Here is a 19,378-nt window from a genome sequence, read left to right as displayed (position 1 = left end):
AAAGGGTAGATACATTTAGAAATGACAGATGAGATTATCGCTGCTATTCCAAGAGTAGAAGTTATCCCCCACCCCTTCTATCCATATACTAAGAAAAATTTGGTTGCAGGAAATTTCCTGAACTGTTCATCACACACCAGTCACTTCTCCATTTCTGGGCTGATTCACGTTACAACATTCTGTCAGCTGCCACAAGGACTTTCTACCATACGTGGTCTGGGAATTCCATGTTTGAGTATGCAGGATCCTGTTCGGATTGGGACAGCAGTAAGCGGGGAGATCCTGGATCTCTTTTCCTGACCTGAAATTAAGGTTGCCAAGTCTGTCAGACCAGCCAGTGGGAAGTGGGAAGTGAAGAAACTGGAAGTAAATGTGATGCCCCGAAATCAGAGCACCGGCCATCAATGTCACTGACGTGCCTACGTCATTTCTGGATGATGTTGGCAAGTCACGTTTACTTACAGTGTTTTACCTGTTTGTGGGTGGGTGGGGGGTAATCCCCTCCCTGTGGTCACTGGGGCCCCTAAAGGCATCGGGGCCCATAGACCAGTGCCTACTTGGCCTAATTGTTAATCCGGCCCTGCCGGTGGCTAACGGGGACCTAGCATCCCTAGGGCACACTAACCATAGTCAGGGGTGGAATTCTAGCAGGAGCTCCTTTGCATATTAGGCCACACACCCCTGATGTAGCCAATCTTCTGAGAGCTTACAAGGCTCTTTTTAGTAAGCTCTTGGAGGATTGGCTACATCAGGAGGGCGTGGCTTAAAATGCAAAGGAGCTCCTGCCAGAATCCCACCCGACCGTATTTACCTTAATAAAACCATGATGTCTTAACAGAACAATTGTTTCTTGTCCCCTGAAGTCAGCTCTGGAAGCATCTGGAACCCATCTCCCCCACCTCTCTCCAAAGCTCAGGTGTGTGTGTATGTGTAGGGAAGGGGAAATAATGTGTCCTCCATTCATTGGCTCTCCACTCTCCAAAACGGATTATTTGCATGGCAGCTTGACAAAGATGTAGAATTCTGGAACTAGCTGTTAGGATTAGTGAAAGAGAGAGTCCTGTTTTGTTTGATTGTCTGCATTTGAACAACATCATACACGGCAAGTTCTTTTGCATGTGCTACATCTATTTGTAGTCTGCTACGCTGCATTGTAAAATTTGACAAGGGCATTACTTTGGAGGGGAAAAGGCAGCATTATTTGCTGAACTAGATTGACATCTGGCATTTAACTTTTCACAGAAGGAATTGCCTTTTTGATACGGTAGCAACATTAGCTTACAGAAAATGTGACGCACAGTTTAAATTAGAACGTTTATTTCATATACATGCCATATAGGGCTGTGTGGGCTGTATTTGAAACATTTTATGGAATTAAGCGTTCAAAGTTGGGCTCCCAAAGCCCCGCATGTATATCTAAAGCAGAATACCAAGTAAACACTCTGATTGTCCAAATAACTAAGACAATCAGAGCAATCACAGAAGCATCTAGAGTCCTGGGAACATTAGGTCACGTTCAAAGTCAAAGCTATTTTAAGAAGCTGGATATGAAAAAAGAAAGTTCAGGTCAATGGGTGTTACATTAAAATCCTATTGTCTTGAATGCCCTTCCAGGATGTGATTTTACAGCTTGGTTGAGCTGAATAAGTTTTGGGGAGAGCAGCTACATAAAAATGTGGGGACTCTTAAATTATTTTTCATGAGACATTTTGGACTGGACAGGGTGGGACGCGGGCCTCATTTTGGGCAGGAGCTCACAGGAGGGAACTCCGGAACCTCTACATTTTATTGTGCTCTTTCTTTTTTATCCCCCACCCCAAAAATACTTGCTTCTGGGCCCCATTGTTCAAACCGCCCCCCCCCCCATGAAAATTTTGCTGAACTCTAAAATCTGACAAACTTTCTAATATTTCCCCCACACACACACAAAAAATGGGGAAAATAACCAAAACTTAAAGAGCAGACCGAAATCTTCCTCATGCCACTGTGGCCATATAGGAGAAAGTAATTTAAAAAGTGTGATGGGAGGAAGGTTTTATTATGACAGTCATAATTCAAGAAGTGTTTTAAGGTAGAGGCTGAGCTGGTACACCTTCCGGTGATGTCGGGGCTGTGTGGCAGATGCAAATGAGTTATGCAGATGAGTTGTGCTAATGAGCTCCAGCACCTCTTTTTCTATGAAATGACCCGTGGTGGGGAGAACCAAGAAGTTAAAATCATCCTATTACATCTGAGCGTGAAAAAGAAAAAAAAAATAACCTGCCGGTGTGCCAATATTAATAGCATGAGCAATTTCTTGCCAGGATTAGTATTTAAAGATGGGGCCGTGAAAGAAATTCATGAAACAGCACAGAAATGCTGTAAACAGTCTTGAAGGACACAGGAAGTTTCAAAATGTACAAGAAAAAGAGTTTAAATTAAGCTCCCCTGCTCTTCTAATGGAACTGGCAAAAAATGGACAAAGAAAGAAGTTGGAGAAGGGTTCACAGTGCATGGATGTGGATATTGTAAGCCGCCCTGAGCCCACCTCGGTGGGGTAGGGCGGGATATAAATCGAATAAAAATAAAATAAATAAAATAAAATCTGTTTTACTGCACATTCTGCTGCTCTGGTCTTCACCGCATGGGTTCTGACTCTCCCATATGGGTCATGGAACCCCACCTGCTTGGTCACAGGCCCCTGTCAAACCATCAAGGTGTTGCTTTTTCTGCTTTTTTTTTTAAGAACCTGCTGCTAGAGTTCATAAGAACATCGGAGAAGCCATGTTGGATCAGGCCAATGGCCCATCCAGTCCAACACTCTGTGTCATGCAGTGGCTAAAACCCATGTGCCATCAGGAGGTACACCAGTGGAGCCAGAACTCCAGAAGCCCTTCCACTCTTGCCCCCCGCCCCCCAAGAACCAAGAATACAGACTATCATCACTGCCCCAAGCACAGTATTCCATCTCTACCTTGTGGCTAATAGCCACTGGTGGACTTCTACTACGTATGTTTATCCAATCCCCTCTTGAAGCTGTCTATGCTTCTAGCTGTCTCCACATCCTGTAGCAGTGAATTCCACGTGTGAATCTCCTTTTATCCATTCGAACCCGACTGCTCATCAATTTCATTGAATGCCCATGAGTTCTTATATTGTGAAAAGGCAAAAAGGTACTTCTTGCTCTACCTTCTCTATCCCATGCATAATTTTGTAAATTTTGTAATTTTGTAAACCTCTATCATGTTATCTCTCATAATCATTGCTTCTCCAAGGTAAGGAGCCCTAACCTCTTTAACCTTTCTTCATAAGGAAGGTATTCCATCCCCTTTAGTTGCCCTTTTCTGCACCATTTCCAGTGGTTTAGTATCTTATTTAAGGTGTGGTGACCGGAACTGTACACAGTGTTCCAAATGAGGCTGCAGCATGGATTTAAAGGCTGATTACAGACAGGCACTTTGGACCGACTCAGAGACGCCTCCGTAGTCGGCCCAAAAAATCCCTCCATATGCAAACATCTGCCGGGCATCCCCATCCTGCACTCACCCCGTCCTTCTGGCTGCTCCACCCGGCTCAAAAAGCTACCACTTTGAAAGTGGTAGCAAAGATTTGAGCTGGCTGTCAGTCGCCGGATTGCCATGTGGATGGGAAGGGGTGCACGCGAGGCAACTTGGCAGTCTGGAGCTGGCCGCCTCGAGCCCTGCCGGGTTTTTTTTTTTACTGGAACCGATCAGAGCGCTAGTGCGCTCATGCACACCAGCACTTGCCCTCCCCCCCCAGGGAAAACAAAGGAATCTGACTTCTGGGTCACCATCTCGTGTGGGATGGCTCTTTTTGGGCCGTCCTGATTCGGGACGCCTTCCACCTCCAAATGCCCGTCTGTTCTCAGCCATACAGAGGCATTATGATAGCGACTGAAAGGGCTGGCCCGAGCACAGTTCTGCCCCCACCCCGAGCCCCTGGGCCTGCCACCTACTCGCGAGTAGACCCATGGCCACACCTACTCATGAGTAGACCTGCAAATCAGCGAGGGAGAGGCAGGACGGGTGAGCGGAGGATGGGGAGGAGGACGAAGGGGATCGGTAGAAAGGAGGTGGGGTGGGCAAGCGGACAAGAAGGGACGGGTGAGAGGAAGAAAGGAATCTACAGGGAGGAGGCAGGGTGAGTGGAGGACGAGAAGAGGCAAGTAAGGAGGAGGGGAACAGGCAAATGGGTGGAGGAAGAGGCAAACTAGCATTTTGGCATGGGGAGGGCCAAATTCAGTACCCCTACCCTGCCGGTGCCCTAGGCAACCGCCTAGTTTGCCTAGTGGAAGGGCTGGTCATGGTGACTGATTTGTTTTCAATCCCCTTCCTAAGAAAACCCCAGCATAGCTTTTGCCTTTTTAAAATTGCAGTTCCACTCTTAGTCAACATCTTCTGTGAGTTATTTACCATGACCCTAAGATGTTTCTCCTGGTCAGTTACCGCCAGTTCGGATTCCATCAATGCATATTGATAGTTAGGATTTGGGGCACCCATGTGCATTACTTTGCACTTGGCCATGTTGAACCTCATTTGCCATGTTGACACCCACTCACCCAGCCTCAGTAGATCCTTCTGGAGCGCCTCACATTCCTCCCTGGTTCTCACCACCCTGAACAACTTAGTATCATCCACTACACTGCTTCTTCCCAACACCAAATCATTAATGAACAAGTTAAAAGCATTGGACCTCGTAACACTGCTTACCACCTTCTGCTGTGAAAACCCACATGTAGAGAGATGCTCCACATCTCCTTGAGAGCTAGTTTGGTGTAGTGGTTAAGTGCGCAGGCTCTTATCAAGAGAACCGGGTTTGATTCCCCACTCCTCCACTTGCAGCTGCTGGAATGCCCTTGGATAAGCCATAACTTTCGTAGGAGTTGTCCTTAAAGGGCAGTTGCTGTAAGAGCTCTCTCAGCCCCACCTAACTCCCAGGATGTCTGTTGTGGGGGGAGGGGGAGGTAAAGGAGATTATGACTGCTCTAAGTCTCTGAGATTCAGAGTATAGGGCGGGATATAAATCCATCATCTTCTTCTTCTTCCTCCTCCTCCTCCTGACTCTCACACTGACACTGAAAGGACTATCAGCATTGGAAAGGATTCCTCCATGACTAGCTCCTCACTGGGTTGACCCTCGGTGCTCAGTTTGTACTTCCTGTCTCTAGCTTTCTCAGTCTGGTGTCTATACTCGACATCAGTGAGGTCATAATACTGGCTCCTCCTCCTCTTGTCTCATAGCCCTGATGACACATGGCCAAGACGTCACATGACTTTTTGTCATGTGCATACAGTAGCTTGGTGAGACCCATCCTATATCCAGGGGGATTGTGGGTAAGTTCTGGCTCTAGAAGCATTGATAATCAGCTGTTCAACAACATAACATTGATTTGTCTTCATTACTTGGCAAGATGACAGTGATGACCAAACTCATATTGGCTGGTAGCATTGGCTTTCTGTGGGGCCTGTCTTATCGGAGCTGAAATAAATTTGGGCATCAAAATTCTCTGCTGAATTTTATGACCAGGATTCACAACATAGTCTTTGAACATACGTTTCATGTTTAATCAATATTCTATATCTGTGTTTGAAATCCAGTGATATTTGGCTTTGGTATTTGAACATATATATTTGCAAGTTGATTTGTAATGGCATTTAATGTTTGCTACCAAGAGGAACCGTGGCGCAGAATGGTAAAGTTGCAGTACTGCAGTCCGAACTCTCTGCTCACGACCTGAGTTCGATCCTAGTGGAAGCTGGGTTCAGGTAGCTGGCTCATGGTTGACTCAGCCTTCCATCCTTCCAAGGTCAGTAAAATGAGTACCCAGCTTGCTGGGGGGAAAGTAGATGACTGGGGAAGGCAATGGCAAACCACCCCGTAAAAAAGTCTGCCATAAAAACGTCATGATGCAGCGTCACCCCAGAGTCGAAAGCGACTGGCGCTTGCACCTTTACCTTTAAGGAGCCCCGTGGCGCAGAGTGGTAAAGCTGCACTACTGCAGTCGGAGCCCTCTGCTCACGACCTGAGTTCGATCCCAGCAGAAGCTGGTTCAGGTAGCCAGCTCCAGGTTGACTCAGCCTTCCATCCTTCCGAGGTCAGTAAAATGAGTACCCAGCCTTGCTGGGGGAAAAGTATAGATGACTGGGAAGGCAAAGTCAAGCCACCCCATAAAAAGTCTGCTGTGAAAATGTTGTAAAAGCAACGTCACCCCACAGTCGAAAACGACTGGTGTTTGCACAGGAGACTACCTTTACCTTTAGCAATAGCTTAACATAAATGGTATTCATATTTGATAGTTGACATGCAATAGTACTTAATGTTTGACAATTTGTGGCATGCAATGGTCTTTAGTAGCTGAGAACTTCTGCCACAATAAAACCCTTTCATCTTCAATATGCCGTGAGACTCTTTTTTGCTGTGTGAGAGAATTTGTCAGTTAATAAGAATTCAAATCTGAATGATTTCTGAGAGTGCTTAGAATGGTGTTTTTTTAAAAAAAAAATAGGAGGAAACATGTTGTGTTCTCCCATGTATTTTATGTGGAGGAGCTGAAAAAGGAAGTAGCTGCGGAGGTTAGGAGCACCTTTCGGCCAGCATAGTGTAGTGGTGGACTCTAACCTGTAGAACCACATTTAACCTGTCGGGTGACCTTGGGCCAATCCCAGTTCTCTCAGAATTCCCCCTGGCCCACTTGCCTCACAAAATGCCTGATGTGGGGAGAGGAAGCGAAGGTGATCCAAACCGCTTTGAAACTCTGTAAAGTAGAGAAAAGCAGGGTATAAAAAACCAACTCTTCTTCTTTCACCAGCTTTGGCTGGTGAGCCAACGGATGTTTGGGGCCCTGTGGGCTGCAGTTCACATATCAGACAGTTGATTATAAAGTCGGCAGCAGGTCCCAAGAAGCTCTGTGATGTGTGTTTGACCTATGGGAAGCTTGTTTGGTGTAGTGGTTCAGTGTACGGACTGTTATCTGGGAGAACTGAGTTTGATTCCCCACTCCTCCACTTGCAGCTGCTGGAATGGCCTTGGGTTAGCCATAGCTCTCGCAGGAGTTGTCCTTGAAAGGGCAGCTGCAGTAAGAGCTCTCTCAACCCCACCTAGCTCACAAGGTGTCTGTTGTGGGGAGGGCGGGGGAGAAGGTAAAGGAGATTGTGACCGCTCTGAGACTCTGAGATTCAGAATATAGGGTGAGATATAAATCCAATATCTTCTTCTTTTAGTGTTGATAGACAGAGGGTCTTCACCCCATTCCTTTCTTCCAGATTGGAACAAGATGGCCCCTAAAATTCCCTGACACTTCAGAGTTGGCTTTTCCTTATCTGTCACGGTGCCCTGGAACGTCACTCAGTTTTGATTACTGAGTGTCCCTGCGCAGGTCCCAAATCGCATGCCTTTGGCTTTCTTGGAAGTCGATTGTGGAAGCCAATTGGCTTCTAATTATAGCAGCTATTGAGACGACGCAGTCTTTTCAGAGAGATAAACCCTTGGGTAAAGATCATATTCTTTTAACATCCGCACATCGCTGAATCAGCCAGCTTTATCTACTAAACATTTCAACTCTACCTCATTTATCTCTGGATTGTGAAATTTCTGGAGGTTTGGGGAGTGGAGCCTGAGGAAGACAGGTTTGGGGGTAGGGGGAGAGAGAGACCCAGTAGAGTATAATGCCATAAAATCTACTTTTCAAAGCAGCAATATCTCCAGGGGAATTTTATCTATTCTACCTGGATTCCAGTTGTAATTCTGGTGGCTCTCCAGCTACCACCTGGAGACTGGCAACCTTACCCTAGAGAATCTCTGTAGCAGGAGTGGCCAAACATGCCTAATGTAAGAGCCGCATAGAATAAATGTCAGTTGTTTGATACCCACAAGACATGAACATCAGATGTTTGAGAGAAGGAAGGGAGGGAGGGGGAAGGGAGTAAACGGGGAGGAAGAGGTGGAAAGAAAGCAACTTTAACTTTAAATGCCACCTCTAAGCTGGTCGACAGACTGGTGGGGGCTTCGAGAGACACACAATATGTGTGGAAGAGCCACATGTGGCTCCCGAGCCACAGTTTGGCCACCCCTGTTCTGTAGTATTCTTAGAACCAGCGCTTTTCTTTTTTGAAAAAGCCCAGCAGGAACTCATTTGCATGTTAGGCCACACCCCCAGATGTCACTGTTGTTTCACATAGGGCTTTTTTGGTAGAAAAAGCCCAGCAGGAACTTATTTGCATATTAGGCCACACCCCCTGACCCCAAGCCAACCGGAACTGCATTCCTGCTCAAAAAAGCCCTGCTTAGAATGTCAGACAGACTAGGACAATGAGGGATCCGAGTTGAAATCCCTACTCATCAGTGATGTCCAGTGGGTAAAATTGGGCCAGTTGCTCTCTGCCAGACAAATCTGCCTCACAGAAGAAGATGATATTGGATTTGTACCCCACCCTCCACTCCGAATCTCAGAGGGGCTCACAGTCTCCTTTATTTCCTCCCCCACAACAGACACCCTGTGAGTTGGGTGGGGCTGAGAGGGCTCTCACAGCAGCTGCCCTTTCAAGGACAACTCCTGCGGCTGCTATGGCTGACCCAAGGCCATTCCAGCAGGTGCAAGTGGAGGAGTAGGGAATCAAACCCAGTTCTCCCAGATAAGAGTCCACGCACTTAACCACTACACCAAACTGACTCTCTGAACAGAGTTGTTGTGAGGACAAAATGAAAGAGGAGAGAACCACCTGCAGTGTCTAGAGTCGAAGAACAGGATAAAAATGTGATGGATAATAGATCTGAATCCTGAAAATGCATCACAACTCTCCCAGCAACAAGTTTTACTTTAAAATACAATTTATTACAGATATGCCCTGAATTTCAGAGCAGTTTTCATGCGTGATCAGAAGAGATTGCTGTCTTTCCGTTGCTAAGCAAATGCAACGTTTTCACTCAGCCCTTTCAGATGGGTAAAAATGTGGATGAAATTGTGGTATTAGTACAGCTTGGAAAGAAACTTTTGTGATTGGTGGCTTGGCAAGCGCAGGCAGCCGGGGAAAATGTAAGGGCATTTCAGTTGCTTAGCAACCCCAGGATGCTCTCGCTAGCCACTGAAATGGAAAAGAAGAATTACATCCTTGCACTGTACGTGGAAAACTTCTGGTAACAGTCTCAACAAATAGTAGCTGTGCTCCAAGAAGCCCGGGGTAGCATACATGGTTATCCCTTCCATTTTATTTTTCACAGCAACCTTGTGTGGTAGGTTTGCCTTATATGGACTGACTGGCCCAAGGTCACCCAAGTTTGCTTCATAGCTGAATGGGGATTTGAATCCAGGACTCTGAAGCTTAGCCCAACACTAGTCACCGCACCACACTGGCTCGAGCATATCAAAAGAAAGCGGGTAATGGCAGCAAAAGGTTTATTCTGCTGAAGAGACTGATAAGAGACCTGCGATGTCTGGCATGAAGCACGTTGCCTGGAAAACTCCCATTAAAGCCGGCTCTTCTGATTTGATGCACAAACATAGGCCTTTGTGACCAATTTCGCATGAGGCTTGTTCCAGATAGAGAGCTCTTTTGCTCTCGAGGCTTCTCTCCATTTTCGCACAAGTTGCCTCGGAGCTACGAGTTGGAGCACCACTATTCCGTAGCAAACAGGATCCTCTGACAAGTGGTTTCTGCTTGCTATGGAAAAGCAGCGCACCAAGTCGCAGCTCCGCGGTAGCTTACGCAAAAATGGAGAGAAGCCCCGGGGGCAAAAGAGCTCTCTATCTGGAACAAGCCCTAGTGCGAAAATGGTCTGTGAGGCTTAGCCCAGGACTTTTTCTTTTTAGCAGGAACACACAGGAAATGCAGTTCTGGCTGGCTTGGCATCAGGGGCTGTGGCCTAATATGCAAATGAGTTCCTGCTGAGCTTTTTCTACACAAAAATCCCTGTGCTAAACAATGGTGATGTCAGGGGATGTGGCCTAATATGTTAATGAGTTCCCACTAGGCTTTTTCTACACAGAAAGCCCTGTGCAAAACAACAGAGGGTGTGGTCTATTATGTAAATGAGTTTCTGCTGGGGTTTTTTTTAGGAAGGAAGCCCTGTTTGTGCCTTATCCATTGTTTTCCCAAGTGGCAAAGAGGTTCTTTTTCCGTAAAAGATTTGAGGGCCATAAACACACCAGTGGTGAAGAAAGGGGCTGAGAGACAGTTTGGTGTAGTGGTTAAGTGCGTGGACTCTTATCTGGGAGAACCGGGTTTGATTTCCCACTCCTCCCCTTGCAGCTGCTGGAATGGCCTTGGGTCAGCCGTAGCTCTGGCAGAGGTTGTCCTTGAAAGGGCAGCTGCTGTGGGAGCCCTCTGAGTCCCACCCACCTCACAGGGTGTCTGTTGTGGGAGAGGAAGGTAAAGGAGACTGTGAGCCGCTCTGAGACTCTTCGGAGTGGAGGGTGGGATATAAATCCAATATTTTCATCTTCTTCTTTATTGAAATCTCTGTAAATACAAGAATGAGCAGAGAACAAAACAGAGAATACACCTACGCCCTTTCAGCTGCGGGAACCTCAGCTCAGGCTGGACCGTGGAGCAGTGCTGAGCACACTAGCCAACACTTGGCGTCCACTTGCTGTCATTTGGGGTTCCTGAAGCTGAAGGGGCATAGGTATCTTCTCTGTTTTTTAAAAAAAATATTTATTAAAATCTCAAAAGTAATGCAAAAATAAAATAACATAAAAATAAACCTCAAAATTACAGAGCAAAACTAAAACAAAACTGAGCAAGACGGCCAAATAATACATACATAGCTTAGCCATACAGATAAACCATCAGACAATCAATAACAAATACAATTCAAGTATCTCGTTGGTAATTTACAACATGAATTACTTAGTTACATATTAAAAAAAGGGAAACCATTTCTCTTCAAAATTTGGCTTATACAATGGGCTATCAGATGTAAGAATTTGTGATGCCAACTTATCTGAAACAAGGATATCTCATACTTTTATAAACCATTTTCTGACAATTGGAGCAGTCTTTATCTTCCAGTATTGAGCTATTCCAATTTTTGCAGCAAGTATTAAAGAAGCCACTAAATGTTGCCGCAATTTAGTAACTTCTGTACTTCCCCAAAAGTTTAGTAGTATAGACTGTGGAGAATTAGGAATAATAGCTCTTCTCTGCTTTGTTGTCTGTTAGCTTCAAGAGGGGATTGGATAAGCATATGAAGAGGTCCACCAGTGGCTGTTAGCCACAGCTTATCGTTGGAACTCTCTGTCTGGGGCAGTGATGCTCTGTATTCTTGGTGCTTGGGGGGGCACAGTGGGAGGGCTTCTAGTGTCTTGCCTCCACTGGTGGACCGCCTGATGGCACTTTGGTTTTTTGGCCACAGAGTGTTGGACTGGATGGGCCATTGGCCTGATCCAACATGGCTTCTCTTATGTTCTTAATTCTTGTACTATGTTGATATCTCATTCAGGTGGGTCGCAGAGTTGGTCTGAAGCAATGGGACAAAGTTTGAATCCAGTGGCACCCTGAAGACCAACAAAGTTTAATTCTGGGTATAAACTTTCCATACATTGTATCTGAAGAAGCATGCATGCACACAAAAATAAGCCAGAGTTAAACTTTGTCGGTCTTGAAGGTGCCACTGGACTCAAACTTAGTTCCGTAGATATCTCATTGTGACAGATATTTCATTAGAACTCCTTTTTGTCACCACAGACATTGCCCTCAAATCCCTTGAGGGAAAATAACCTCTTTGCTGCTTGGGAAAACATCTCTAGGAATGAGTCGGTCTTCCCCCAGGGATCATACTGCCTCAGTTTCACACTGAGAAGTTTTTGTCAGTAATCCCTCCAGTAGAAGCGTAACAGAATTCAGGCTGGCATATAATGTGCGTTTGTGAGGTGTACTTGTTTAGCTCTGAGTGCATGACGCTGGGTCAGTGAAGGAGGCGAGGCTGAGATGCCGGTCAGGAATTCCAAATTTATGCTGCCTTTGGGCTTTTTTCAAAGAGGGAGTCAGTGCTGAGCAATGAGGCTTCGCTCGCTTGATAAGTCCAAGCAGGTGTGCCGTACCGAGAGTCGGCTTTCCTGCATTTGGATTTGTCAGCAACACGGCATGGTTACCGTTTTTATGACAAGTGGGCATCTGTATTTCAAGATGGGGGGAAATGTGTGGTCCTCTAGAGTTGGTGGCTGAAGACTCTCTCTGTCTGTCTCTCTGTCTGCCTCTCTGTCAGGGCCGGATATACCTATTTTTGGAAGGGGAGGGAAGTTAAAAAATGGCAGTACCCTCCCACCATGAAGATCTACCTATTTTTGGAGGGGAAAGGGGTGCTGGTGGCGCCCCCTTGCTCTGGTACTTGGGGTGGCTGCCCCCTCTCCCTCCCCCCTTAGATCCGACGCTGTCTCTGTCTGACTGGCTGTCTCTCTCTCTCTCTGTTTGTCTCTCTCTCGCTCTCTCTCTGCTTCTCTTTCTCTTTCTCTCCCCCTCCCCGCTCTCTTTCTCTGTCTCTGTCTGTCTGTCTGTCTGTCTATTTCTTTCTTATAAAGAACCTACATCAGCCAGGCTTACCTTTTGGTTTCTACTTGACTGGCCTTATTCCGTCGAGTCTCATGGTTACCAAGCCAACTTGTCCTGTTATTTGGAAGGAGTCACATCAGACAAATTCCAGTCTAGCCATTTCTCTTGTAGTTGCTTTGGTTGCGTAGTCTGAGCAAGTGGAATGCTGTCACTGACGAAACTCAAACAAGGAATTACCATACGGCAGGATCTTATTTATATATGTTTGCACCAGTGGTTATATTGTAGTGATAGTGATATCTCTTGTCTTCCACAGTGGGCTATGCTTATGCAAGGGAAATAAATGGCTGAGGAAGAGATGGAAAGAAAGCAACTTTAAATGCATTCTGCATGCTGTCTGCTGGCTTTGTTTGGATAAGTGATTTAAAGAGACAAATGCCTTCTCCCAAGCTGGCCAACAGGGTGGTAGGGACTTTGAGAGCCACATGTGGCCCCCAAGGCACAGTTTGGCCACCCCTGTCCTATTCATATTAAGTTTCACACCCCTAATGTAGCCAGCCTTCCAAGAGTTTACAGCAAACTCTGGATTAAGAGCCCTGTAAACTCTTGGAGGATTGGCTACATCAGAGGGTGTGGTCTAATGTGCAAAGGAGTTCCTGCTACAAAAAAAGCCCTGAGGATACCTATCTGTATAAGCAAGGCCTTTGGGGGCGCCTTCAGTCCCTGTGCCAAGGAGCTAGAACAAGGTCTGTGGTCGAAAAGTTCCTCCTGCAGTCAGGTGGGGCAAAGCCTTTCTGCGGCTTCATCACAGAACATAATCCTTAGGAGCAGTCGCTTCGTCACTCTCCCAGTTTTCCATTGGAACAAAGGCTGAATCCAGTGGCACCTTTAAGACCAAGGAAATTTTATTCTGGGTATAAGCAGGCCTTGAATTCTGCAGGAGCTCACAGGACCTTTCTGAGAGTTTCCCCTCCTCCTCCCCACCTCCCTTGTCCATTGAATAGTAGGCGTGGCTACATAACAGTCCCTGGATTAGGAGAGCAGGCAGCCAGCCAGCCACCAGGGGCTTTGCCATGCCCCCAGCAGCCCTTATTAACTCCTGGAGAAGCCCCTTTCTCCACTTCTTATATGATTTTGGGTGGCGGGTGGCTTGCTGGCCTTTTGACTGGGGGAAGGGGGTGGCCAAGGAGAGCCACAGGTGAGCAAGGCCTGCTTTGGCTGGCTGGATCTCTTCTTCTTGCATCGGGTTGCTTTTGGCTGGTGGGGGGGGGGGGTGGCATATGCATATAAGTTATGCTATCTTTCCACGAAACGACCCCTAGGTATAAGCATCTGTGTTTGAGCACACTTCTTTGGATACGTGCATGCACATGAAAGCTTATGCACAAAATAAAACTTCCTTGGTCTTAAAGGTGCCAGACTTGATGGTGGAAGCCTGTTTGCAGGGGTCATTTAATAGAAAAAGAGGTGCTGGAGCTCATTAGCACAACTCATTTGCATATGCCACACACCCCTGACATCACCGGGAGGTGGACTAAATTGTATCGGCTCAGCATCTGCCTTAAGAGGCTTCTTGAATTAGAATTGTCATAATAAAACCTTACTCCCATCATACTTTCTAAATCGCTTTCTCCTATATAGCCACAGTGGCATGAGGAAGATATCCATCTGTTTGCTTTATACGCTTCTGTTATTTTCCCTTTTTTTTTTCCTTTGTGGGGAAAATTTTAGAATGTTTGATAAATCTTAGAGTTCAGCAAAATTCTCACGGGGGGGGGGGGGGTTGAACAATGGAGCTCAGAAGCAAATATTTGATGGGGGGGTGAGTTTAAGAAAGAAAGAGCACAATAAAATTTAGCGGTTCTGGAGCTACACTCCTGTGTGCTCCTGCCCAAAATGAGACCTGCCTGTTTGTACCTTGAAGTATTAAAAAGAATTCAAACCACACTCCGAAGCCGTGACTAGCTTAAATTTACTTACGTACAGCTCCTACCTCAGGGATATCCACCTTCTTTTTGCTCACCACAAAAACCTATCTCATGGCAGTGAACACAAAACCTTTATAATTGCGACTCCAAGGACATCTTTTAACTGAGGGGAAGGTTTCGAAGTCTAAACAAACCTTGATCCCCAAAGTCATAAGAGGCTGTATGGGTCCCATCACTTATCACAACAGTCAAATAAAGGTATTCAGTCCCCATGGCGCAGAGTGGTAAAGCTGAAGTTCTGCAGTCGGAACCCTCTGCTCACGACGTGAGTTTGATCCCGGCGGATGCTGGGTTCAGGTAGCCGGCTCGAGGCTGACTCAGCCTTTCATCCTTCCGAGGTCGGTCAAACGAGTCCCCAGCTTGCTGAAGGGAAAGTGTAATGACCGGGGAAGGCAATGGCAAACCACCCCATAAAAAGGTTTGCCATGAAAACGTTGTGAAAGCAGCATCACCCCAGAGTCGAAAACGACTGGTGCTTGCTTGCACAGGGGACCTCTCCTTTCCTTGTATGTGCCATTTTCTTGAAATCACCTTGCATTGAGGGAAAAGATATATTGTGCCACTTTGATACTCATTGGACTTGTTCTACCAGCTTTTGAAGGTTGTAGTTGTACAGAGATGTGTAAGCAGGGGCTGTTTTGTAGAAAAATAGGTGGTGGAGCTCATTAGCATAACTCATTCGCATATGCTGCCCCACCCCAGCCAAAAACAGCCTGATGCAATAAAAGTAGAGCCCTGGGCAAGCGAAGCCTGCTTGGGCTAGCTAGAGATCCAGCCAGCCGAAGCTGACCTCACTCGCCAGGGCTCTCCTGGGCTGCCCCCCCTCCAGTCAAAAGGCCAGCAAGCCACCAGGCACCTTAAATCACATAAGGAGGAAGGGTGGCGCAGGCTTCTCCAGGGGTTAATGAGGGCTGCTGGAGGTGTGGCAAAGCCCCTGGTGGCTGGCTGGCTGCCTGCTCTCCTAATCCAGGAATTGTTATGCAGGCTACACCTTCTAGTCAATGGTCAAGGTAGGTGAGGAGGAGGAGGAGGAACCCTCAGAAAGGCTCAGGAGCTAGTTACTGGAGACAGGAAACTTCTCCTTCCCGTGCGGAGATCATTGATAAAAATTTACCCGCCGCTGAAATGGATGCACTATCTAATTGGTTGAAGGGGGTGCCGGAAGGTGATATCTTTAAAAATTGGGAAAAATTCTATAATTGGATGAAGAAACATTAATTGGAGGGAGGAGAAAGCGACTAATGTACTTATAACTATGCCTTGAAGCTTATAACATGTTCTTTTGTGTCGGTTTCTCTGTTCTTTTTTTCTTTTGGGGGGCTTTCAATCCCAATTATGAAATTTTATATATATATATATATATATATATATATATATATATATATATATATATATATATATATATATATATATATATATATATTGTTTAAGGCCACATCCATACTCCTTCTGTATACATAATTACATATTATGTTTCTCTTTGGATTACTGAATGCTATAAGTTGTTATTGGTTGAAGAAATAAAGAATGATAATCGTTAAAAAAAAAAAAGAAAGAAAGGCTCAGGAGCTGTGCTCCTGTGAGCTCCTACTGAATCCGAGGCCTTTGTGTAAGTATATATCGTACAAAAGGGACGCAAGCTGTCTTGACAGGCCTTCTGTCTCTCTTCCCTTCATTTCCCTTCCGCTTATCTTTCTTTCTTTTCTGACTCTACAGATCACACCTGGGAGCAAAGCAGCTCAGTCCCAGATGAACCAGGGGGACATGGTGGTTGCCATTGACGGCAGCAGCACAGATGGCATGACCCACCTCGAGGCCCAGAACAAGATCAAATCCGCAAGCTACAACCTGGCGCTTACGCTGCAAAAGTAGGAGGAAGCAAATTACGTATCCGTGCAAGAGTTTGTGTCGTCCTTTGTTTGTTTTAAGTGGGAAGAGGGCAGGAAGTCACCATCTTGCAAACTTTTGAGCTGCTTTCCTTGCAAAGCGGAAGTGTTTTAAGTTCCTCGCGCTTCTTCCGCAACAGTATCGCATCCAAACGCAGTCTTTGGGTCTTCTTTTCTGGGGCAGGGCACAACCCCAGGGCCCAGAGGCAGCTGGGAAGCTCAGAGGTTGAATTTCAGATATGCAGCAGAGCAAACTCGGACAACTTGCGCGTCTTGTTCATGCGTCAGGACATTGTCGCAGTTAGAACCACATTTGGCAGTAGACCTTCTGATTGGCATGTGTGTCCAGAACTGCACGTCTTTGTAAAGATAGAAGGCTGAGGTCCAAGCAAGATCAAAGAAGGTTGACGGAAATCCCAGAAAGGATACTGTGTTTAGAGACTCCCAGATCTGGTTCAAACAAATCCAGCATCCTTCTTGGCTTTGGGTACAAACTCTATGGTACCATAGAGGTTTTTTTTTATCTGAATGCTAGAATGTCCCCCATGGGACATGCCCTATGCAATGACATCACCTCTGGGTGATGACATCACACCACACATGCTTCACATGCAAGAGATCTATCCCCCACCAGAAGCCAGGTAGGACTGGAAACCCTTTCCCTTCCCCGTCTTTGTGCCACCCAGAATCTATGAAATCCCTGGCCTGCAGGGCTTTTTTTGTAGAAAAAATCCCAGCAGGAACTCATTTGGATATTAGGCCACACCCTCTGATATCACCATTGTTTCACACAGGGCTTTCTTGTAGAAAAAGCAATCATGTGCCCCCCTCAGCCTCCTCTCCTCCAGACTGAACAGTCCCAAGTCCCTCATCCTTTCCTCCTAGGGCTTGGTCTCCAGGGCCCTGATCATCTTTGTCATCCTCCTCTGCACTTGCTCTATTCCTTTCACATCCTTTTTGAAGTGAGGCCTCCAGAACTGCTTACAGTACTCCAGGGGTGGCCTGACCAGTGGGACTATGGCATCTTGTGATTTGGGTGCTGTGTCTCTGTTAATAAACCCCAAAATTATGTTAGTCCTTTTTGCTGCTGTATCACACTGACTTCTCATGTTTCATTTGCAGTCTACCCGTAGCAACCCGTTTCAAGCCTTCTTTAAGTCTGGAAAAATAATTCTCTAATCTAAGGACAAATGAAAGCAAGATATGTAACAAGACATACACTCTGGGCTTTCTTTGTAGCAGGAACTTGTTAGCTTATTAGCCCACACACCCCTGGTGTAGCCAATCCTCCAAGAGCTTACAGTAGACCCTGTAAGAAGAGTCCTGTAAACTCTTGGAAGATTGGTTACATCAGGGGTGTGTGGCCTAATATCAGGGGTGGAATTCTAGCAGGAGCTCCTTTGCATATTAGGCCACACGCCCCTGATGGAGCCAGTCTTCCAAGAGCTTATAAGGCTCTGTTTTGTAAGCTGTTGTAGGATTGGCTACATCAGGGGTGTGTGGCCTAATATGCAAAGGAGCTCCTGCTAGAATTCCACCCCTGCCTAATATGCAAAGGAGTTCCTGCCTGTTACAAAAAAAAGCCCTGCATATACTGTACATCTTCTTAATTTATTTTTACTAGGAAATATATTTCTGCCAACATCTACTAAAGAAGCAAAGAAGTTTTGTTTAAAAATGTGATTTGCTCTTCGTATTTCCTCGGATCCCCCTTTTTGTGGAAGAAAAAGTGATCTGTAAGGAGTGAAGTCAAAGCAGATGCTGAAAAGCCAGGGGTTAGCTGACTGACCCAGCGTTACCCTTTCCTAGGTTCAGATGCAGGGGAGACTGCTTGCGATGCTGACCTTTGTTCCAGGGCACAAGAAAAAGTCCTCCGTCACACACACAAAAAAGAAGTAACCATCATTTGGCCTAAGAGTTTCAAGGAAAAATCTCCTTGCTGTTGTCTTTAAAGGCAGCGGTCAAAGAGCCAGATAAACCACTGCTTGATCTTGAACATGAGTACTTCCCACGAGGACATGAGTACTTAGGTTGGGTTGTGCTAACAATTCCACTCTGTCACAGAAACAGTTTCACCAGTAAAAGCATTTGGGAACAAGGAGACTAATGGTCCCCCATTGTCTCTCTCTCTCTCAGTTTGGTGTAGCGATTAAGTGGGTGGACTCTTATCTGGGAGAACTGGGTTTGATCCCCCACTCCTCCACTTGCACCTGCTGGAATGGCCTTGGGTCAGTCATAGCTCTGGCAGAGGTTGTCCTTGAAAGGGCAGCTGCTGTGAGAGCCCTCTCAGCTGCACCCACCTCACAGGGTGTCGGTTGTGGGAGGGGGGAAGGTGAAGGAGATTGTGAGCCGCTCTGAGACTCTGAGATTCAGAGTATAGGGCGAGATATAAATCCAATATCATCATCTTCTTCTTCTCTGCTCTTTCTCCCCGTTGTCTACTGAGTCCATTCTTATGAGTCATAAAATCTCAAAATCCACATCTTCCACGAGAAACACTTTTCCCGAGTCGCTCCTGGCTCCCTGTAGCAATGACATTTCCTTTTATTGATCTGGACGCTGATGGTTTCATGAGCGTTATTTATAATACAATGGCTCATATCGACTTTAGTGCTTCTCCCTTTTATTACTACATGCGTGGCTTTCTCCTGTGAGCTCTTGCTCGGGATGTGGGCTGGATTTGCTTCGTCAAGCAGCCTTCTGAAGCTGCTTCCTTTAGTTATTGCCAGAGCATTGTTATAAACACTTGCTGGAGAGTAAACTCCATTGAATACAGTGGGACTTCTCAATAAACCCAAATAGGATGCTGGACCTGTCCTAGAGTCATTTCTTTATAAAAGAAACTGTAGGGAATGGCTTTCGTTGAACCAGGAAAATTAATTCAGTTAACCGAACCCCAAATAAGTAGTACTCCTCCACTTGCAGCTGCTGGAATGGCCTTGGGTCAGCCAGAGCTCTGACAGAGGTTGTCCTTGAAAGGGCAGCTGCTGTGGGAGCCCTCTCAGCCCCACCCACCTCA

General features: G+C 46.2%; 1 protein-coding gene across 9 annotated transcripts in view; it reads left to right on the top strand.

Annotated features, from left to right (window-relative positions):
- LDB3 (LIM domain binding 3) overlaps positions 1-19,378 on the top strand; it is a 208,251-nt gene that overhangs the window by 67,403 nt on the left and 121,470 nt on the right. For all 9 annotated transcript variants that reach the window (XM_060241066.1, XM_060241067.1, XM_060241068.1 and 6 more), the window contains exon 2: positions 16,190-16,341. In XM_060241066.1, coding sequence (XP_060097049.1) covers positions 16,190-16,341 — 152 coding nt within the window. The remainder of the gene's footprint in view (positions 1-16,189; positions 16,342-19,378) is intronic.

The sequence above is a fragment of the Heteronotia binoei genome, chromosome 6, assembly GCF_032191835.1.
Source record: "Heteronotia binoei isolate CCM8104 ecotype False Entrance Well chromosome 6, APGP_CSIRO_Hbin_v1, whole genome shotgun sequence".
Lineage (NCBI taxonomy): Eukaryota > Metazoa > Chordata > Lepidosauria > Squamata > Gekkonidae > Heteronotia > Heteronotia binoei.
This window is presented reverse-complemented; position numbering and strand designations above follow the sequence as displayed.